Source organism: Apium graveolens, chromosome 11 (genome assembly GCF_009905375.1).
Source record: "Apium graveolens cultivar Ventura chromosome 11, ASM990537v1, whole genome shotgun sequence".
Lineage (NCBI taxonomy): Eukaryota > Viridiplantae > Streptophyta > Magnoliopsida > Apiales > Apiaceae > Apium > Apium graveolens.
The window spans coordinates 13,336,858-13,360,990 of NC_133657.1; the positions used below are offsets into that span (position 1 = coordinate 13,336,858).

The 24,133-nt window shown below is 34.4% G+C and overlaps 2 protein-coding genes across 2 annotated transcripts; one reads left to right on the forward strand and one right to left on the reverse strand.

The window, feature by feature from the left end:
- The first annotated feature begins 203 nt into the window (after positions 1–203).
- On the forward strand, positions 204–2,616 carry LOC141696891 (protochlorophyllide reductase-like). The gene is made up of 5 exons (XM_074501026.1): positions 204–383; positions 475–567; positions 978–1,503; positions 1,854–2,212; positions 2,297–2,616. The coding sequence occupies exons 1-5, from the start codon at positions 324–326 to the stop codon at positions 2,450–2,452; spliced, it is 1,194 nt and encodes a 397-aa protein (XP_074357127.1). The 5' UTR covers positions 204–323; the 3' UTR covers positions 2,453–2,616.
- On the reverse strand, positions 2,037–7,093 carry LOC141696890 (protein STABILIZED1). The gene is made up of 2 exons (XM_074501025.1): positions 3,662–7,093; positions 2,037–3,317 (listed from the first exon to the last, which is right to left on the reverse strand). Exon 1 carries the CDS (start codon positions 6,902–6,904, stop codon positions 3,830–3,832), a length of 3,075 nt encoding a protein of 1,024 aa, XP_074357126.1. The 5' UTR covers positions 6,905–7,093; the 3' UTR covers positions 2,037–3,317; positions 3,662–3,829.
- Positions 7,094–24,133: the final 17,040 nt, after the last annotated feature.

Consider the following 24,133-nt stretch of genomic DNA (forward strand, 5'->3'; position numbering starts at 1 on the left):
CAGATGCTTGATGGGCTTAAAGCCATTTTAGAGTCTTGTGTGTGTCCAACCCAAAAAATAAAGTGAAAAACAAATGCATGCAAGCATGGACTTTAATATGATATCAGTAGGAATCCAAATCCAGCATCCTAATTGGATGATGAGATACAGTCAGCAGCACTTCCCCGAGGCCATAACAACATATCTTATCTCTCTGCACCTATCTACATACTGAACTAATCACTTGTAAAAAAATAATCCACATCAAATATCAGCTAAATAAAAGAAGCAAATAACGCAAAGAGGTACTGAACTAGAAACAAGTCTTACTTTGGTGTGGTGTCATGGCACTCCAAGCAGCAGCTACTTTACTTCCATCTGCAGCTATCACCATTCACAAAGAGGTACTGTATGCTCCTGTCAATTTATCAGCCCTTTCAAATTCTAGTTTTTTTACAAGTAAAACTGAATGCTTTCATGTTATTCATGTTTCAGGGTAAATCTTCTCTAACGGAGACAAGTTTCTTTGGAGTTTCCAAGTCAGACATTTACAAAGCTGACTTCAATCCTCTTTTCTTGAATAACCAGGTAAGGACACTGGTAGACATTAGTACTAAATACTCCATAATTTCACAGGAATTTTTCTAGTTAAACATGATTGGTAGGCATAATGTGGTGGTATCTTATCCCAAGACACTTATTCCTCTTTTTGCTATATTTCAAATTGTCCTCCCCTAAATTACGACAGTATGATGTTACCCTTATATTTCCAAGGGCCCTAATGTTGGATAGGATAGATGTAACAAAGGTTCTCTGCTCTAGATTGTCAAAGAAGTACGATAGCAGGCGAATTTAAGGGATTGGGGAAAAGATACATAGGTGCATTAAACAGATATCAGGTTGTGATTGTGAGTTTCTAAAACACATAAGTAGGATACCTCTTCTCAATTTGGAACCTCTCTGCCATTAAATTATATAACTGTAAACTTTAATCACAGGGGTTCAATAGAAGACTCCAAATTGGACCTATTAAAGCCCAAACCACTGCTACAACTCCAGCAGTCTCTTCACCACAAGGAAAGAAAACTCTAAGGAAAGGCAATGTTATAATCACTGGAGCGTCCTCTGGCTTAGGACTAGCTACAGCAAAGGCACTAGCTGAAACAGGGAAATGGAATGTAATTATGGCATGCAGGAATTTTCTCAAGGCTGAGAGAGCTGCAAAATCAGTTGGCATTCCTAAAGAAAACTATTCAATTATGCACCTTGATCTTTCTTCTCTTGAAAGTGTTCGCCAGTTTGCAGATTCCTTCAAACGCTCAGGAAGACCTCTTGATGCATTGGTATGCAATGCAGCAATTTACTTGCCCACAGCAAAGGAACCAACTTTTACCGCTGAGGGATTTGAACTTAGTGTTGGGACAAATCATCTTGGACATTTCCTCCTCTCGCGCCTGTTGCTGGATGACATGCAAAAATCAGACTATCCATACAAACGCTTCATCATTGTTGGCTCCATCACAGGTATAGACTTTTTTAACTTGTTTTACTGTTTGATACAGCTGGAGATAGGACTTCAAATTTATGAGATAAAAGTATTCAATCCTAGGACGAGTATTTCCAAAGTTCCAATATATATCTATATATTTGATCTTTAAAACAAGAATGTAGAATCGAAAATGTAGAAATAAGCAATTGGCTGAAACTAATAGGGATACATGAGCCTGAGAAAGAAATTTTAGATTTTCTAAACGTGAAAGTATTTTTGGTACAAAAATTGGATAACGCTGCTGCTACACAAAACTAGATTATATGTGCGCATGCCTCTTTGGTAATGTAGTTATGTAGATGTTGTTTGCTCTACCTAACTTCAGGAAACACAAACACCTTGGCCGGTAATGTGCCTCCGAAGGCAAACCTCGGGGATCTAAGGGGACTAGCAGGTGGATTGAATGCCTTAAACAACTCAGCTATGATAGATGGAGGAGAATTTGATGGTGCCAAAGCCTACAAGGACAGCAAAGTTTGTAACATGCTAACCATGCAAGAGTTCCATAAACGCTTCCATGAGGAGACAGGGATCACATTTGCTTCCCTATACCCTGGATGCATTGCTACAACAGGATTGTTCAGGGAACACATACCATTGTTCAGGCTTCTCTTCCCACCATTTCAGAAGTACATCACTAAAGGTTATGTGTCTGAAGAAGAAGCTGGGAAAAGACTTGCACAGGTCAGTTTGAACAGAATTACAAAATACCAGATTTCATTTTCCAGTAATATGTCATTATTAAGTAAAAAAACCTCTTGTATTCAGGTAGTAAGTGATCCAAGCCTATCCAAGTCTGGTGTATACTGGAGTTGGAACACCAACTCTGCCTCGTTTGAGAACCAGCTTTCTGAAGAAGCCAGTGATGCAGAGAAGGCACGAAAGTTGTGGGAAATAAGTGAGAAACTTGTTGGATTAGCATAAGGAACAAAGAAGACTGCCACATAAACATCGATGCAAACTAATCTGTGTCAGATTTTTGATTGTTATTAGTTACACGTTTGTGCTAGCCTATTAGGCATAATCTCAGAAGTTTAAATATCCTATCATCTACATTTTGGATATTTGTTTTGCATTTTTTCACATCATCTCATCTCTGTGTCAATTTTTTTTATTGGTTTACCTAACTGCAAGTGCAAGAATTTTATAGATAGTCCTGTTTTTAAGTAATTCTACGTTTCTACCTATATTGCAGAAGAAACTTTTTCAAGTTAAAAAAAGCACCTTATTGGTAACTCCTCAATAACATTATTCATGTGATCATGCAACATTAAATTCTTGAACATTAGCAGTTTAGTACCCACAACACTAGCATATGTATAAGGGCATTTAAAGTGATTGAATAGTGCGATTAATTTCATAAATATATTTTCCAGCATAATTTAAGCTTTTCAGAATCATTCTAAAGGAATTTCAAGAAAATATGTATTACAAAAATTACCAAAACTTTCAGTGATCAACTAGAAGAATAATCTAATCAAGTGGCAAGATTCAGTTGCAATAAAATTATGACTTCCAAGATGATCAAATAGATTTCATATAAAATTTGGATATTAGCAAAACAAATAAAGTAAATTGCCATACATTTTCATTTGTTTGCTGAGCAAACACATTAAAAAACAAATCTCCATACATTTCCTTGTGTTCAATAGAAGTCTGTATGCAAGTAACAATCAAGATAATCAGAAGAATACTACCTCCTGTAACAAGCATCCGAGTAATCAAAATATAGTAGCATCGCAGTAAAAGAACGATTTGTTCATGGTCACTAGTTTAAGCTAGTGTAAAGCTGCATATTATGAGAACATAATGAGTGAGAAAAAACTGATGATACTCTACAAAATAAGAGAATCTACGCTATCACAATAATTAACAAAAATTAATCAAGTAGCTAGAACTCGATGAAACAAAAATAAAGACTTCAAAGATGATCAAAAGAATATATTCTAACAAAAGAACACTTTATAGCATCAAAATACAATTTGAAGATCAACAAATAAAAATCGCAGTGCATAAAAATAAAAGTAAATCTCAATGCATTTTCATTTTTTAAATGGAAGCACAAATGCAAGTGTAATACAGTGCATGCTGTAGAAAAGCATAATATTAATCACAGAAATAAGTTGGCATTACCATCAAAGATCAATTTGTTCAAGACCACTACTTTATGCAAAATTCAAAGCTGGTCCAGACCATTACAGAATGAATAAGAAGAAACTGTAGAGCCTGCAACTCCGCAAGATACAACACAATATCTAATACTCCAATAATAGATCACATAATTTTCAGGAGTTGCATCAATTAGCTTTTGTTATCTTCAGGACCCTTTTCCTTCCCAAGTGCAACTACTACTTTCTTCAATATGACTTCTGTTGGCTGATGGGAATTTTCTACCGCCTTTGATATTGCTTGCCACTTCTCCCCATGTTTTGGTTCTGCAGCAATGCATCTTTTCAAAACATCCTTCTGGCTTTCTTCGTTGCCATGCTGTAATTCAAATTTATAATACAAAGCCCAGAAATCCCCAATATCTGGTGCAAGCGTTACTGCCCTGTTAAGCCAAGTCCTGGCCTTCTCTACCTTTCTGTCATGCCAAAACAGCTTAGCAACAGCAGCTATAACATGAGGGTCATGGTCACATTTCTTGAGAGCATCTGAGCTCTTGGTTTTTCGTTGAGGACGTGGAACCATCTCGATTGAAGCAGCCCATAGAATGCCACTGTTAGGACACTCCTGCAAAGCCTTTGCCATCAGAATCTCAGATTCCTTCTTATTGCCATGCCTGGATTCAGCTTGCACGGCCGCGAGCCAAAGTTCAGGGCTCTGAGGATTCTTCTTCCTTGCCATGGTGAGAACAGCCCTAGCTTTGCTCAATCCATTCATTTTCTCTTCAAGGTTTGCTAGTGAAAGCCATAGTGGAATACAATTCGGACATCTCTTTAAACCTGACTCATACACTTCCTTAGCTTGATCCAAACGATCAAGTCGCTCTTCTAGCTGTCCAAGCATCAGCCACAGTTTAAAAAATGTAGGGAAATATTTCAGCCCTTCATCAAGTAACCTTCTTTCTTCAGATATGTTTCCCAACTCCCTCTCAACTATGGCAGATTTCATCCACACACGTTCTGTGACTTTCGTCTCTCCTCGTGCCTTAGCAAGAAGCATTCTAGCTCTTTCAAACTCCAAGTTTTCAAATTCCAGCTTAAAAGCAGCAAGCCAGATTTCCTCTGAATTTGGGATGGCTGCATATGCTTCCCGAAGAATTGATCTAGCAGAAGGCACATCACCAGCAAGCCACTTCTCTTTTGCACCCATTAACCATAGTACTTCAGCCTGTGGCCGGTAAGTAACCGCCTTACGAAGCAAGGCATCAAGAGATTCTCTTGTCCCGTGACTCTTTTCAAGTTGAGCAGCTTTTATCCAGATGCTCTTTTTGGTTAAAAAGACAGTAAGTGCATGAGCATATATAGCTCTTGCTGTCTCAATTGAACCTCTTTTCTTGCATTCCTCGGCATCAGCAACCCATGTTCTTTTTCGATCTTCCTCCTCCACTCCAATACCAATAGTATTACTAATTATAGCATTACAAGTAACCACCGAACCTGCTCGCTCAGCAGCCTCAGCCTCCTTCATCCAGGCTTCCCTGTCAATCCCTAGTCCTTCTCTTTGCAAAGCCCTGATACCCCTTTCTATAATCTTCCCAACCATGGCAGTGTTACCATTAGCCTCTTCCAGCTTAGCAGCGGTGATCCATATCGCTGGCTCCTTAGGAAGCTTCTCCCTTGCTTTATTCAGAACCTTCTTAGCACTATCATAAGTTTCCAACCTCGCAAGAGCAAGCCACAACTCCACATGCAAAGGACAGCATTCCACAGCCCTATGTAGCAAAACCCTAGCATTTTCTTCACTGGCAAGTTCCACAACCGCCTTCCAGAGCCTGACGGAATCAGGAATCTGTTCTAGCCCTTTCCTCAAAACCCTACTTTTACTTTCCTCGTCCTGCTCCAACCTGGCTGCCTGCATCCACAACTTCACTGAATTAGGAATTGCCTTGACCCCCTTTGCTATCACAGCCTTGGCTTCAATCGGATTTGACAACCGACACGCCTCCAACCAAACATCCTCGCTCTTGGGACACTCCTCACAACCTTTACTCATCAACTGCCTAGCCACCACAATCTTACCAGCAACCTCCTCCAACCTTGCAGCCGCAATCCAACCAGGCGGATGCTTTGGATTTGTTTGAATAACTGACTTAAGCAACAACCTAGCCTTCTTAATATCCGAAATCTCCGCATCACTAGTTATCTTCATACTCTTTAAATCCGTCAAATAACCCTTAGGATCAACAACAGTCAACCCCGAAACAGAATCCGACAACTTATCCAACTTCAACGAAAGCACAGTCTCTCTCCCCTCACCAACAGCAGTCAAATCCGTTGTCTGCGCCCATGGCGTCTCCATCCCACCAGCCGCTCTACTCTTCGGATCCAACGCCGTAACATGTTCCTTCTCTTGCCTCGCCTTCTCAAGCAACGTATCCGGAACCGGAACAAAACTCTCAAACCTCTTCTTCTTATTCCTCGACGAATAATCCCCAATTTCCGGAATACTATCCCACTCCTCCGTCGACAAATCATGCAACTTCCTCTTCAAATCCGCAAACTGCTCCGTAATCTTGGGATTAGACGCCCTATACTTCTCAATCTCCTGCTTCAACCTGGCCTCCCTCCTATCCTTTCTCCTCAAATCCATCTTATTATCAATCTCCTCCCAAACGGCATCCGCCTCCTTATCATCCTCATCATACTCCGCAGACGCAAACAACCCAACATCATTCCCCTCAAACTCATCAAACTTCTGGTTCTCATCGTACCCCTTCTCCTCCTCCTCCCCTTCCTCCTCCTCCGCCTCACCTCCTTTCCCTCTCCCTCTCCCAGCCCCAACAGGCCCAACAACAGGCCCTCCAACACCCCCAGCCGGCAAATCAGGCGCAGCACGAGCAGGCCCAATATCAGATCGAGTCGTAAAGCCCGTAGCACCACGACCCAAACCGGCCACATAATTAGCCGGAGGCTTAGCATTAAGAAGCTCTAATCTAGCCTTAGGCGCATTAGTAACAGGAGCTTGCATACCACCAAATAACGGAACATGTAAAACGAGAGTCGAGTCACGATTCACACCGAGTGACTGAATCGACTCAGTTGCATTGAATTCATCGATAATTAATCGACGAGATGAGAGAAAGATGCGTTGGAGAGAAGCGGGGAGAGTAGTTTTGGATTCAATAGTTTGAATTAGGGTTTGGAGAGATGTGGAATTAGGGTTTAGATTTAGGGATAGGGTTTGTTGATTGAATAGCTTTATGAATACCATGATTATGTGTGTGTAAAGAAAGAGTTGAAAAGCTAGTAAGTTAGTTACCTGAGGATGTGGTGAAGAAGACGATTGATGAATAAGGCGGCGAGTTTCGAATTACGATTGCATCCTGGTATAATCATCTATGTTGTTAAAAAAAAAATCTCAGGTGATATATACATTATTGCTAAACTTTTACTCCGTGCAGTTAGTTATCTGTAATTATAAGTTTGAACTTCACTTGTATTTTATATTTTGTGCAAATAAATGTTTTCACTTTATTTCGTGCAAATGAATGCATTAAACAGGTATATTAAGTGATTCTCTAAATACAATAGATAATCATTTTAATAGTCAAACTCTCTTCTTCACTTTTTCAAATAAAAGATTGAGAAAATTATTTTTCTTATAAATGGGTATACTTAATAAATTAATCGGTATTATCTTAAATTGCTTTGTATGTCCCTCTTAAGTGGCGATCGTGTATGTATGTGTATGTATTACTCCCTCTGTCCCAACTTATCTGTCCAGTTTGACTTTTGCACGTAACTTAAGGTGCATTGACCGCATAATTTCGTTGATTATTTTTCAAATTTTCTTTTTGTGAATAAATATTAAAATCTTAAATTTTTATTCACAAAAATAAAATTGTCAATGCACCTTAAACTACGTGCAAAAGTCAAACTGGACACATAAATTGGGACTGAGGGAGTAATTTTTAAGAGTCCTTAATTTTTTTTAGACTTCAAATTTCGCCAATACTTTTTAATGTTTCATGGTTAATCATGTAACATAGATTAAAAAAATTCTAACAAAATTTCAATTGATCCAAAAATAATTTTGCAATTACAATTTTTTCAATTGATCATTAAGTGAAAAATATAATTTTTATTATAAAATAATATGACATGTGTACATAATTTATTAATAATTAGACCATCTCTTATCCAATTTCAAAATTATACTTTTACTGAAATGATCTATACAAGAATTTGTCCAAGTAAAACTTAATCCGAATATATTCGAGTTGAGTTTAACAATAATGTAAATTTTATATTATTTAGGCGTTAAAGTGTGATAAATTAGAAATTATTTTTATTTTGAGTTCTCATTTAATAATAAAATAAACAAAATTAAATATTTACTATGAAATACGAGAAAAGGGACGAAAGAAGTATATTTCAAAAAAATACGAGAAAAGCAGATAAATCGAAACACATAAAAGAAGTACTCCCTCTATCCCTTCTTAATTGTCATATTTTTATTTCTATCACTAAATTTTGAATTATAAAAAAACTTTACAAATAATGTTTCTAATTATTCAATCAAAATATTTTAAATACATGCAAAAATCAAAGCGTCATATAAAAACCAAAAATCTTTAGTTGAAATTAAAGAATTTTATCTACCCAAGATAGTTCAATTTTTTTTACATACTTTCTCTTTTTTGTAAGTATATCTTTTTACTTTATATAAATAATTTTTTCTATAATTTTATTCCGATTACAAACATAGTTACTAAGTTTTGTCACCATACTTTTATATGTTCACTTTTTATTTTACAATATTATTATTATTCGAATTAAGTATAAATATTTTTTAATTCAAGAATAGTATTTCCATATTTTTTCAAGTAATTGTATTACATTAAATTACATGTTAACAATTATTTTATCAAAAATATTAGTTAATGAGACAATTTGGATTAACAAATGGATGCAATTTAATTAGTTTTGGTTCACACAAGATTACAAGATTTGTTCTGATTACCGGGCTATTTAATACTTGTAAGATTACACGACTGCTATTTAATGTTTAACTGCTATTTAATACTTACACGGTTAGAGATAGGGATATAGTAGTAATTGTTGATTACTGCATGGAGCAAATTATTACTGCATTTAGCACCACCCGATATATATTCGAAATGTAACCGAAACCTTTTGCCCAATAATTCGATTTCTCGTAGTAAAATCTCTTCTTTTAGAAAAGAGGTTGTTTGAGCAAATTGAACCTAGGTCTTCAGACTCACAAACACATTATCTTACCACACTGTTACTTAAGTTTTTCATCATACACAACATAATATGTGAGTGTCGTAAATAACGATAATTTATTTAACTTTAAACATTATTACTAATATATTTGTAAAGTTAGTTTTGAACAATTGGATATGAGATATAAAGTTAAGTACAGTATATAAACGGATCATTACCTTATTTATTAAATAATTTAGTTTGAAAATTATGTCTCATATATTTTTAATAAAAATAAATTATATATATAATTAATTTTTTTATATGTTAAAAAGAGATACACTAATATAAATAATATATATATATGTACCACATATTTAGATAAATTATCATTAGCGTATTTCGATTTATTTCGAATTCAAAATTAGAATTTGACCAATTTTTTAAAAATACTCAAAATCTGACTAAATGTTGTGTCCATAAATATCATGTCACTACATAGGTTTACTTTGAATTACGAGTTTGACGAGAAAATCTTACCAACAAAATTAATATCTTTGAGATCTTTATAGAATCAAGTCAATTGATTTATGTATCAAAATTACTAGTTTCAAAATCAGAATTTTACCCATTTTGAAAAATACTCCAAATTTGAATACATGACCCAGCCGAAAATACATCATCACTATCTAGATTTAATAAATTTAAATTACGAGTTCGACGAGAATATCTTACCAATAAGGATAAATTTTATAATATCTTATATTAATAAAAATTAATATTTCTAAGCTCTTTATACGATCAAGTCAATTGATATTATGTATCAAAATTACTATTTTTTATACTATTTTATTTGCAGAACATATATGGACTCTCGTACTGAACTAAAAATAAGGACTCTCATATATATATATAAGAAACTTGTAAAATTATATAATTCAATATTTTGAAAAATAAAAATTAAATTAGCAATAATAAATTTACAAAAATATATTTAGTATTGAAAAATATTGTACAACTATTTTAAATTATTTGAAAAAAGGTTAAAATTATAATGTATTTTACTATTTGATTTAATTCATGTTATGCTATTTAAATAAAATAATTAATATTAGTTGATATTTTGAAAGGATTAACAAGTTCAACTAATAGTTAAAAAAATCATCAAATCGAAAATATTTAATTTTAAAAAAAATAATATACAATGTTATCAAGTTACTATAAAAAGAAATATTAGTATCATAAATGAAAGAAACTTTAAAATAATTTGAATGATGATATTAGTACAAATTAATCTTCAGATTCTTGAAAAAAAAAACTTTTGAATATCAGTAGTTAGTCTTAACGATATATGAATTATTTTTATGTCAGATCCATGACTCATGCTCTGTTGAGTAAAAATAGATATAGTTTGATTTTAAATGCTACTACGACTACGATATATAAATATTTATAATTTATTAATTAGATAATTATAATTTTTGAATAATCATAATACAAGTTATTTACTAAATAACAATTAAATATATACATGACCAAGATATCTAAAATATAAATAAACGAGACCAACATAATTTACTAAAAAATATAATAAATAATAATTTACATACATACACACATACACATGTGACTTTATCTCAACTAATATTAAAAGATTCAATTTTGATATATATACTAGAAGAAAATAACAAAAGTCTTTTATGTTCTGAAAATAAGAATGATCAATTAAATTTAAGATTTTTTTCAATGTGTTAAAAACTAAATAGATTATGTCAATTTTAATTTATGAATTGATAATAATCTGACATCTTATTAAATTAACTTTGTATAATGAAGATGATTAGAAGCTAAATACATGGTTGAGATCAATTTTAGTTAATAAATTAAGACATTAGCAATTAGCAATAATATTAAATTAATATAAACACTGAATTAAAGAAATAATATTTTTTTAAAAAAATAAACTTATATTAATTGAACTGTAAATTCTACTTTGTTGAATATTACGATTGCAGCTCTTGAACACTTTTATTATGCATTACTGATCCTTTTAAATTGAGCAAGATAATTATAAATTAGTAATGACTTTAGTAATAAAATACCTCATTATTCCGGGTTTATTTGACCAAAACTCAAAAAAATTACTCAACTTTGCAATATACATATATGTTAATTTTTAGTTTCTTTTTATAAACATATTGACAATATTTGATGGATTAACTACAATTTTTTTCTTTTACACGTATAGTATATTGACTACTCTGCTTGTATTTATTTAATAAATACAAATTACACGACACAAATAAGAAAATATATATTATAGTCAATGAGATATATTTAAAAACGTTATGAACGCTATTAATGTTTTACATGAAATCATACACATTGATAGATACTCAACTAGTATTTGATATGTTTTAGACGTTATACAATATTTATTAATAAGAAAACGATTAAGAATTTTACTACTCGTGCCTCGCACGGGTTATTATGCTAGGTATTAAGATAATACTTCAACCGTCCCTTAGTTGCACATTTCCTTTTATAGAATTGAAATTTACTAATTTTTGACCAAAAATTAAACATTACTCTTATATTATTTTAAAAAAATAAAAATTATATTTTAACGTAGATTAAATCTACTTTCCGGTAATATAATTTTTTTTATTTTATTCAATTATAAAATATTAATAAACTTCAGTCAAAATTTAGTCAATTTGACTAGGTCAAAGTCAAATGTGACAACTAAAAAGGGACGGATGGAGTATTATAATTATAAATATTTTTTATTACATTTCTAAAAAAATATCATAGTATCTCACGTATATTATATTTTTCTTATTTTCTTAACTTAATCTAAATAAATAAAATTGGTTAACAACTTTTTTTTATCGTAGGTAACCCGCAGGCGCTACCCTTCGGGTGCGCACTGGGTAAATCCTACGGGCTCACACAATAGCCTGCAAACCACATGAACCAAGGTTAATTGCATTTAAGCGACATGCTCTGCTTCAGGAGACATAATCATAAATTCTCCTCCCGTAGTATTCGAACCTGTGACCAAGAGGATAATTATCCCCTCTTAAATTGGTTAAAAACTTCGTTGATATGGGTTAAAAATAATCCTAATGACGTAATTAATGCGCATTAATTGTACTTGATTTGGTCTAATAAAAAGATCCAATTAATAAGGCCTGAAAGACTAATTATTTATTAATGTCGTAATTAATAAAAGATCTAATTAAACAGTCTAATAAATGTGTTCAAATAAGGAACTACTCCAACAAGAAGTAGTCTCTTAGCAACCTAAATTCAAGATAAACTAATTCCTACTTTCTATGGCTCCAAAGTCCAATCAGAGATGGAGGTTTGCCCACCAAATATCCCACTTATACCCTAATTTCTAGACTATAAATGTTTATATAAGGGGCTTACCCCCTCAAATTCAGAACCACATTTTGGACAAGAGTTCATCACGTCACAAAGCCGAGAAGGCATCTTACAAGCCACGAGGTCATTACCTAAAATGATGTTTTAGACTCAGTTCTCGAGGGACATCAAAGTCACTATGTCCTTGGTGTGCCCTTGCCGCCATAGGGCATAGCCTCGAGGGAAATAGTCACCAAGAGCTACATTTTGACTTGATACTTGGTATACACCAAGGTGCATAGGCATCTTGTGAGTGCATATTTAAACCACGAAACTCAAGCGAGACCATTAAAGCTCAAAACTTATCAAACCATGACATTAAATGTGCGTAATAAACAAATCTATGGTTTTTATCCATAACATTTGGTGTCATATGTGGGAAGAAGACGACAACCATGAGAGCACGAAGAAGCGCCGGGAAATCACCTGTTGTCATGCACATCATCACATTCACCGTTGAGATACCATTACAGTCAAATCTCAATATACGAGGGAGTAATCTCTCAGGGACGAAGATCCCCATTACTCAACTTCCAATTCAAAAAACGGTCTTCTACCTCAAGGGATGCATAATTAAGGGAAGAGTCCCAAACTGTAGAGATGCTCTCACCAATGAACACTCGAATTTCATATGTTAATAATTGTGATTCCTCGAGGGTGAATGATCATCCACCTTATGGGATGTAGAAGTTTGAGGAGGTAAACTTCAATGTCGAGTACATGAGGAGTACGAAACTCGCTATTTGTAAGGGTTAAGCCTCATTCAAGGGAGAAGTTACGATTTTTACGGTCCCTATATATCGAGGATAAGGATTGTTCATATGAAGAGGAGATCGCCCCAAGAAGAGTGCAGTCAAGCAAGGAACCTGTTGTCAAATGGCATTTTTAGCCCCGGAGATATGAAGGGATGAATCCCCAAATCAAAAGAGGATCTGTGTTCATGAAGCACAGTAAACTTCAGCGTCGATCGCACTAAGGGTACGAATCCCAGTATTTACAATGGTTGCGCCCCATTCATAAAAAAGTCTGAAATCTCTCTTGTCCAAATACCTAGGACAGTGATCGTCCATATGATAAGAAGACCGAGCCACGAAGAAGACGACCAAGCACAGGGTATGTTATCAAAATAAGTTCTCAGTTTCGAGGGCGCGAAAGGATGATTTCTCAAACCATTGCAAAAAACAAGATTTAACAAATTTAGAGATGCATTAAAAGAAACTCGATCTCAACCTGAAGGGACGATCCAAGATCCCCAAATTGGAAAGATGGAACCCTCAAGTTCAAGGGTCGAATCCCCAATTTCACATGGTAATTGAGACCTTAGCTCTAGCATGCCTAATGGGACATATTTTTCTACTAATGTTCTCCTTTTCCGAACCATGGATGATCTGGGATATGGGTTCAAATATTATAACCAAAGAAGTTGAATCCAATGTCGATCGTGCAGAGGTTATACGCCCCCTTATATTCAGGTATTGAAATCCATCAGTGACCAACTTTGTGATTATTTTAGTCCCTGTACGGATGATGATGAAATCTGTAAGAAGAATTTCTACAATCACATGAAGTAATGCGGAGATGCCGCGAGATTGTAGGAAACGTATAGGGTCGGTCGAGATTTATATGACTAAATTGGCTGGAGGCCTGACTAAGAAATAGGTTTGGGTTGCATGGATAGAAAAACCCTAACCCTAGTCTAGGTGACTTGTTCCCAAGAACTATATGAGGCTTGATCCCTATAAATAGGGAACGTAAGCACTTGTATGAGAGATTGAGGAGTCATCAAACAAGCTCAGTCACCACCATATACAATCTTCCTCTGTCCTCAAACACTGCCCTTGATCTATATTCTAACCATCAACTTCCAAAACACTGTTAAACGAATATCTACCTTTAAAAGTTATTATTATTAACTAGATTGGTATATTCCAGAATTTCTATAACTAAAATAATCTTGTTTGATATATAAACATGAGTTTAGTGATTATTTTAAAATTTAAGACCATTTTTAAACAACATAGACCTAACTGGAATTTTTGGAATCTCTAATTTATCTTTATCATTGTCTGTTCTTATTATAAAATCATAAAATTAGTTTGAAAAAGTTGATAGTGCGTTCATCTCTCTTCTACAATCTCAAGATTGCATCTCTAGGGAATGACAATTACTATAAAAAGTCATCGTGTGTGACTAATGCGTTAACAGAGTTACTAATACCCTAAAATAGAGGAAAAAGGCCCCAACTCTCACATTTTCAATTGAAAAGGACCAATACATCACAGACTAAGAAGAAGGCCCAAACTATTACAGGAAAACGTCAAAAAAAAACATGTGTTTATATAAATTGACCAATTTAGCCCCGACAGTTACATACACCCCACAATTGGACATTCTACTGAATAGATATACAAATGTAGTTCCAATTGGGGGTGTTCAAAAAATTAGGGTTCTTCAATTCAACAAATCTCGTATAATCTACCATGGAAATTCTTGTATATGTTTTAAATTCTCTTATATATACATACATATATTGTTGTGTTCATTGTTTGGTAACTAAACTGCTTCATTCATGTGTTTTATTAGCTGTTATCTTCATTTTTTAAGTGTTTTATAGTAAGAAATATTAATGATTTGTTGTTTAGTAATTCATATATTGTACGTCTGATTGTATTTATGTGTGTTTGTGATAAAATAAATAGATGCAGAAAGTAGATAACCTCATAAAAATTATTCAATGAAATATATTTAAGTAGATTTTTATACTTGCGACTGTTTGCGTATTTTTTATATTCATTGTAGTCTTCTTTTCGAAATATCAATTGGATACATCTTCATAACATCTCACAGCTTTACGTAAGCATTTTACTACCCTGTCTTAAATTTTGTATAGCATGTATAACTATTACATACATAAAATTGCAACAAAAATTAAAATGGGAACAATGCACTGCCATATTAAGATGATTTTGTAGTTTCATAGTTAATTAAACCCAGGGTCGGCCCTTGGGTAAGGCGACCAAGGCGGCCGCCTAGGGCACCACCGCGCACAGGGGCACCAAAATATTTCAATAACATATGTATATAGGTGTATTTATTTTTTATATTATTTATTTTTATTATTTTTTATATTTTAAAATACAAATTTTAATTAGAATACATTAACATATATGTATGTGATTGAGGGACATATTAAAATTTTAAAATATATTATTATCTTTGTGATAACTTTATTTTAAAATTAGAATATAATTTACTTTAATTTACTTTAAAAATATAATTAGTAAATTTATTTAATAAACAAAACAAAGTAAAAATGTGAAAGGTTTGGAGAAATTGAGTTTTTGGACTATGCGCGTCTATACCCATTACCCCAGATGGCCAGATGAAGTCATATAACAAAAGTACAAAACCCTCTCCTTCCCTCTGCTTAGCTACCGAATAAAATACAGAACACAGATTGTTCTCTGTTCATTCTGAATATCAATTATCAAAACACTGGAAGTCATCGACTCATCGTGAAGATCGGATCATCTGTGCTTTGCAATTCAGCAATTATAACACAGGTATGGTTTAAAGATTTCTATTCTAATTACTTTTTTAATAATATTGTAATTTACTATTTGTTTATTATTATTTTTCAATTTAAGGATTTGATGTGAATAATTAGAGAATAGTTGAGATTTGTTTTTGTAAAAAGTAGTATGTCTTTTGGGATTGGTGACTAAAATTAATTGCATTATTTTGTTTGATGACTAGATAATTTGAAAATGAAGCATAACCAGTTACCGGGGCATCAAAAAAGGCAAAAGAAATTGAAAGCGGCGGAAGCAGATAAATTGCAAATGGGCTCTCTTGACAAGTTTTTTGGGAAAAAACAACTAATAGTGGTGATATTGTGGTTCATATTGAGAATACAGATATTAGAAAAGAATCTGAAAATGAAGCTGCATATACTGAATTTGAGCAGGAGACTGAAACTGAGGAGCCAGAAACTCAAAATTTAAAAGATGGGCCTGTCGAGAATAATGTAGAAGAGACTAAGAAAGAAATTTCAGATGTTAGTATCAATTATGATCCTGGTACGTGGAAGAAAATTGATCCTGTGTTATTTGATGATCTTGGGGTTACTGCAGCTGATGATGATCAGAACTTGAGTGCTAAACAAAAATTCAGAAGGTATTATTTCTTGTATATTGTTGATCAAGGTGCTTTTCAACTCAAAGAACGGTTTAAACAGTTTCAAGATTATAAGGAAAAATTTGGGTTTTTATTTAACCTGAAGAAGCATTTATCTGGTGATGATGAGGGGTTAAAATCTTTTTGCATGAAGCTTGAGGGATTTCTCAGACATGATATGCGATATGATATTGTTGGCGCAGAGTTGTTTAACGAGTTGCTAGTGCTTCGAATGGTAATACCTGATGAGATAACAAAGGTAATAGTTAAGTTCTAGTTCAAGAAAAATAAATTATCCAAATGCTTGGATAGCTTATAGAATCGTTGTGACCATTCCTGTTATAGTGGTAGAGGCGGAAATGACATTTTCTAGATTGAAACTGATCAAATCTTATCTCCGCTCTTCGATGTCTCAAGATAGACTTAATGGATTGGCTTTATTGTCTATTGAAAGTGAGCTGGCAAGTTCTCTAGATTGTAGCAAAATCATAGAGAGATTCACATCTCAAAAGCCTAGAAAAAAGTTTCAAAATCAATAAAGGTAAACTCATTTTTATAACTTTATTTTGACATTGTTGTGTACTAGTAATGATGATTGTTCTATATTCATGATACTACATCAGTGGCTTGCAGGAGATTATTGCAGGAGGTTGAAAACTTGGATATTTAGCGTACAAGAAATTCATTATATTCACTTGCTACTTTAGATTCAAGTAAGTTTTCTTTTATACAATGAATATATCTTATTGTGATTTTTTGGTTATGAATATGGGGCACCATTTTTGAATCCCGCCTAGGGCACCCAAATACATAGGGCCGAACCTGATTAAACCTAGACCAGTGTAATACATAATGCTTGTATATTTGTAGTCATACGACTCTTCCGTATGAATTTATTAGAGTTCTCAAGTTGCATGTATGGATTCAACACCTTCCTATGTGTGAAATAATTCAGATGTCACATTTTCCTACTTAAATATCATATGTGGAGGGGGTACCTGATGTCTGAGAATTTTTATGACCATAGGCAAACAATTTGTACAGATACATATAATCCAACAATAGAGTCATAGAAGTGTTTTAGCAACACACATACACACAAAAGAACTTATTACAAAGGTTATCGGTACAATGTAGGTGATATATGTTAATTAAGTTTGTACGCATGTCAGGGCAATCAACTATGGTGCTAATCCAGAGTGTCATATATCAAGAAATAAGTTCATGATAATCTATAGGACGGTGCAAATTGTTTTAATATTTAGCCATGACATTTTAGTCAGATGATAGTATATGTAGTTAAGCATTCATGTGTTTAATATGTTCATATATGAGTTCAATAATTTGAGAGATTGTTATTTCTAGGGAATGTTGATAAACCTGCACACACATTTCCTTGCATACCCACTAACGTTCCACATCATTTATGTGTTCAATAATGTATTGCGCCATTTATGTATTTCTAAATATAACATATATCCATTTGAATTTTATTTAGGATATGGATCATGGACCTCGTAATCCTAATCTCCTGCATTTACTCTCTAAGCATAGATCTACAGAGGTTTGGAGACTCGGTGGTGGTGATGCTCAGCGATGTCGTCGTTCCAATACAAATAAGGTCCGACTTTCTGAATTACACCGCAATATGTTTCCATTATTACAATCAACTGGTTTCTATGGAATTGCAAGGGTTTCTTCCCTATAGCTGGATTGGGGTCTCATTTCAGCCTTAGTAGAAAGATGGCGACCAGAAACTCATACTTTTCATCTACCAGTGGGAGAGTGTTCAATCACACTTCAGGATGTTGGAGTTCTTATAGGATTGGATGTTGACGGTGATCCTGTTATTGGTGCCACTCCTAGTGTTGATGAGGCGTGGCCTGATATTTTTGGATCGGTTTTGGGGCATTTTCCTCCAAGCGATCGATTCAATGGTGGTAGTTGCAACTGAGTCGGCTTGACACTTTTATTCCAAAAAAGTTGGATGACAATACATCTGATGAAGAAATTAGACACTATATTAGATCTTATTTGTTATAGTTGATTGTGGGTTTCATGTTTACAGATCATTTTGGTGGTCTAGTACATTGTATGTGGATACTATATCTTCGGGATCTCGATGCATGTGGTAAGTATGCTTGGGACTGTTCTTGCTTCTTATACAGAGAGTTGAGCAAATGGTGATTTGAGATGGCTGGTTGTTTGATATTGCTTCAACTATGGGCTTGGGAGCGATTGCCAACTATAGCACCATTACGTACTAACCATTCTTCAGTTGATGATCATTTTTGGGCTGGACAGCTTGCTGGTCCACTTGTGTTACGACCGGCATTTTGTGTAATATTAATTTTGGACTTGGTATAATATTAGAGCCGAATGTAAATATACTTAATGGTTGTACGTTGTGTGAATGAAAATTTATGCATTTTAAATTTGGTTTATGTAGTATATGATTTTTCAAAGCAAGAGTTTATTTATTTCCCTTATTTTTGATTTATAAGGAATATTCTAAACCTTGGAAAATTTTCTTTTAAAAGTTATTTTGTTCACAAATTTTAAAAGAGATTTTATAAAATTTCTAAAAATCCAAGTTATTTTATGGTATAAATTTTATAATTTTTGAACTTGTATTTTATTTTATAAAAATAAATCTTTACAAATTTTATTTGTTATAATTAGCAAATTACATAGAAGCCCTTGCATGCAAATCACCCTTCTATTCTTTCAAAGGGCAAAGAAAACCTTTCCAACCCCACTAACTCATTTGTTGATTACCAAATTACCACACTAACCTTGCATGCAAAATGGCCTAACTTTAGCTAGAGGTCATTTTTGTACATTCTCACTTCCACTCATTATTTTGTCAACCCAAAAGCATAAAACCAAAAACCAAGTGGGAGAAGTCATTTTCACTCACTCCACACTCCAACACACCTCATTTTTCTCTCCTCCCCTCCCTCCCTTGTTGATCTCGGCCGAAGCCCCCCATCCCCCACTCCCTTCCATTTTTCATTCCATTTTTCATTCCATTTCTCATCTTCCCTAGTATAAATCTTCTACCTACATTCATTTTATATACTTTCCAAGAGTTTTGTGACTTGGGAGATGAAGTTTCATGGTTGCATGTGTAGTTCTTGTGTGATCTCCAAAGAGAAACTCTTGATTCTTGTGAATTCAAGAGCTCTTTATGAGATATATTTTATATATGTGTTAACTAAGTGTTTTATGGAGAAACCATGCTTTAAAATCCTTTGCATGCTACTGAAATTTCATTGTATATTCATGTTTAGCCATGCATGCTAGATTTAAGATATTAAAATGATGATCAACCATGTTTTGCATGCTACTCTTTTTGAAATCATGTTGCTATGTCTAAAAATCTATAAATTCGAAATATGTGTGCTTAAAATAGATTGTTTCCATGATAAATTTATTATTAATAATTACGAGAAGATTTATTTCATGAATATTAAGGATGAGTAATAGGTACAAGTTGAATTTGCATGCATTTAAACTTTATGCTTTAGCCGAAATCTTGTTAAGTGTTTTCATGAGTTGCATGTTATATTTTTAGTTGCATGTTGTTGTTCTTGGGCATGAATGATCTCCCCTCCTGTTGAGGCACTATTTTAGGACATTAATGCACTAGGTTTGCTTTGGTAAGGGTTGGATGCTTGGTTATTAAGCGGGAGTCAAGGTGGAAGGAGATTAGTTAGTGTTTGCATTTTTCCAGATTTGATGCACTAGTTTATGAGGAAGTTTTGAATGAGCATTTGTTGTGAAATTTGAGGTCCAAGCCACCAGAAGCTAGCACTAGGAGTATATAAAAGGTTTTAGGTGTTTATTGGAGGTTTGTAAGTCGTTTGGTTAGGTGCACGAGTGGAATCACAAAATCTGTCCAGCAAGGGATAGTTTTGTTGCAACTTAGAAATAGGAAGTTTTGACCATGTCATGGGTAGGCCCTCATTAGGCCCTGTTGGGCCTTAGTTGGAGGGAGTGTCATAGGAGTTTTTCCAGCCATAGTTCATAAGATTTGAGTTAGAACCATGTGTCACAAGTTAGTTCAAGTCAGGACATTTTCTGTCCAGAAAAACAGGGGAACCATGGAATTTAAGCTTAGGCCCAAGGAGGCCCAAGCTAGGCCCTTGAGTCACATCGAGTTTGGGAGATGCCTTATGGTCAAAAGAGTCTAGTGTAGAAGTTTTGGAGGTAAACTTGTAGTTTAAGAGTGTCTAATGCAGTCAAGAAACCATTGATGTCATTCTGAAATTTTTCTTAGTGAGCACTTTCACTTATCACATAGTTTTAGAGCACTTATGAGTGAGACCTAGGTTGACCACTATGGTTGCAAGATAGTATAAATCCAATAGAGTAAAAGGCCCAAGTGAGTGTCAATAGGTTTTGGATACTTTAGTAAAGGCACATCGAGTTAGGAGGCCAAAATTTGGAGACTTTGTCTAGTTTAGCGATCAAGTGACTTAGTTGGGGATCAAGATCATCCAAGCCTAGTGTTGCATTATGTTGTGTGTGATATTATTTGATATTAAAATATGATATGTGAGTATATGTGGCTATGTGTACTATTTTATTTATAAGGTGATTAGAAATTGCGTGCATATAGGCCTAAGTGCCATTTGTGTTTAATTTCGGGTTGTAAATAGGTTGAGTTGGTGAGAATATATTATAATAAGGTTATTATTATTTATGTAGTATCTCGAGACGAGGGTAAACTTGCCATAAAGGTCGAGTAAAGCTTCCAGTTGCTCCTACCAGCCAGACCAGACCAGCCTTTCTCAAGGCAAGTGATTCAACTTGTATTTCGTTTACACTGCAAATGTGTGATAATCAGTTCATATATATTGATGCGAGTATCCTGAGTTATCTTGATATACTTGAACCAAGCGATTCTTAAATCTATCTTTGTATTATATAGAAATGCCATGAACCCTCAAGTACATATTGCAAGTAGATCAAAAGTCATATCACGCTAGTATATCAAAGTAATTGGAATGCCATGATAAAATAAAGATTTGAGATAATACTTGATTGATCCTCTTGATTATCATGCTATTGATTCCTAAAATATTGACATCTCACCCTGATGCTTGAACCCCAATAGAAACTTTACCTTGATACCTAAAAGCCAGATAATTCTTTAAAGTTGTTCTTAATTGATTGATAACCCTTTTTCTTACCCTAAAGTTCGACAATCCTGATATACCTTGAGCTAAAGATCATTTTCTTCATACCTTAACACCCCTAGTATTTATGAAGCTTACCTTTTTGATGTTCTAGTACTTGTACCTTGTTGAAAACCATTGCTTTAAGCCTAGTTTGGCATTACTCTTTCATATTATCCAATAGCCTTGCTAAATCTCCTTGTCAAAGTTCTTGTATATGGAAAACTTTCAATTACCCTAATATAGTAAAGTCTAGTAGATCATGGCCCTAAAATTTGGTGACATATTTCCAGTGTTTCAAAGTTGATCTATAATCCCTTGATAAAAATGTTTACTGCTTAAGAGATTTTATTATAAATCGGCATCAGTTTTTGAAATGATTAAAATGTGGATTTTCAGTCCCAAAGGGGGATAAATGTTTTCTTTGAATAGTGGATCTGGACTGAGACGCGAGTCCTTTCCACACTTATATTGTAGGATTAAAAGTTGCCTAGGGATCCCATTAATGTTTTAGAACCCAGCGAGGTTCGGGATTACTTCGCGGCTGATCACCGCTGTAATCTGTAGCGTCATAAAATGATTTTGATTAAGGTATGATTTTGAAAATGTTTTGATTCAAGCAAATGATGCCATCACCCAAAATTTCATCTCTTGTTATTATTAGTTATATCTTCGCATTGTCATTCTTTAATATATATCTCGATTTATGTTTCGTATCGTACTGTTTCGCACTTGTTGAGCATTTGGCTCACTCCTTGCATTAACCCTGATATTACAGCTAGCAGTCATGGTTAGATTCAAGCAGATAGCACGTAAGACTTGTGACGCCGATGCGTATGTCCGAGCTCAGGTAGAATAAGAGATAGTTTTATGTGAGGATTCGATATTAAAATCAGTTGTAATAGATGGTAGTGTTGGGCTATTCCAAACCCTAAACTGTAAGATCTTGGATTCGGTTATATTTACTTTCTTTTAAATATTGTAATAGTTATATATTTTGTTTGTTAAGTTGGGGGTGTGACAAGTTTTGGTATCAGAGCTACGGTTTAGAGTCCCTGGACATCCCAAACAGGTTATAGGATATATGTATAGGTTATAGATAATATGCGAGAGAGTAGGTTAAGTAAATTTATTATTAATACTCCTCTTATTGGTTTATCAGCAAAGGGCGCATTCCTCGTCATCCTCTGGGTCGGACGACACTATTGCTTTCTCCGTGTATGCTGAGTTGAGGCGCGAGTTTGACATGCTTCAGGGCAAGTACGACCGACTGATAGACCGACTGAAGAACGTGTATCCGGAGAGCCGAAACTATGAAGGGAAGCCTGAGGAGCAGATGACTGCGAGACTTGAGACTTTGGTTCAGTATGTCAACACTAAGCTTGAGGAAATGCCATCACACCGAGACTGTACCAGTCTGTATATCATCCAGATGGTGCGGATGAGCTCCAGAGCATTGCGAAGACGCTTCAAGAGGAGAAGACTACCAAGCCCCATTTCGATGGAGTGGAGCCTTAGTTCTTTCCATTATCTACCTTCCATGTTGTAGTATTATCAGACTTCGTAGAAATTTCTAGTTGTTTCCTTTAAATAAGCATGTTATTCCTAGAATCAGACTTTATCATGATCTTGATGTAATGAGACCTTTAGATTTCCAATATTATGCACTATCGTTCCATTTGCTATCAACTGTTATCTTACGTCTTTATTTGCATCACCATATTTGTTTAATTTGAAACTTGACCTCATATGTAAATAAGAATGCCATGCGATACCCTCGAATTATTCCATTATTTATACCTGTTTTAACATAACTCTTATTTCAGGATCATGCCCCCCAAAAAGAAGAACCCAACAACCACATCCACCACAGATCCAAATATTCTTCGATTACTGGAAACCTTGCAACAACAAACCAACGCTATAGCTCAACAACAACTAACTCTTCAACAACAATTTGAAAAATAAGATAACCGTGAACCACACCAACCACCTGATCCACCAGTACCACCTCTACAAGTTGTCACTTTCAAGGCTTTTCAGAATGTGAATCCACCTGCATTTCATGATACCACTGATCCAATAATAGCTAACACATGGATTAAGGAAATGGAAAGGGCTTTTGAGTTGGTACAGTTAGGGGATGATCAGAAGACACCATATGCTACTTACTTCTTGAAGGGCGAAGTCATCTATTGGTGGGAATCAGTAAAAGCTATGGAAGCAACTCAACAAGTTTCTTGGGAAAGATTTAAGAAGTTATTTCTGGAAAAGTATTACCCTAAGTACATGCAGAATCAGATGGAGCTTAAATTTCTTGAATTAAAATAAGGGAACATGATTGTACTGGAATATGAGAAGAAATTCACAGAGTTGTCAAGATTTGTGACAAAGTATACCAGCAGTGAGGAGGAAAAAGCAAAGAGATTTCAACAAGGATTAGAGCCTTGGATCAGAGATAGAGTGGCTATGTTTGAGCTTGA

What these genes read in the sequence shown, in the direction of transcription:
- LOC141696891 (XM_074501026.1), top strand. Translation starts at nt 324, where the DNA reads ATGGCACTCCAAGCAGCAGCTACTTTACTTCCATCTGCAGCTATCACC. An exon ending in CTCTTTTCTTGAATAACCAG is followed by an intron (nt 568 to 977) that starts GTAAGGACACTG and finishes CTTTAATCACAG; the next exon opens with GGGTTCAATAGAAGACTCCA. An exon ending in CTGGGAAAAGACTTGCACAG is followed by an intron (nt 2,213 to 2,296) that starts GTCAGTTTGAAC and finishes TCTTGTATTCAG; the next exon opens with GTAGTAAGTGATCCAAGCCT.
- LOC141696890 (XM_074501025.1), bottom strand. Translation starts at nt 6,904, where the DNA reads ATGGTATTCATAAAGCTATTCAATCAACAAACCCTATCCCTAAATCTA.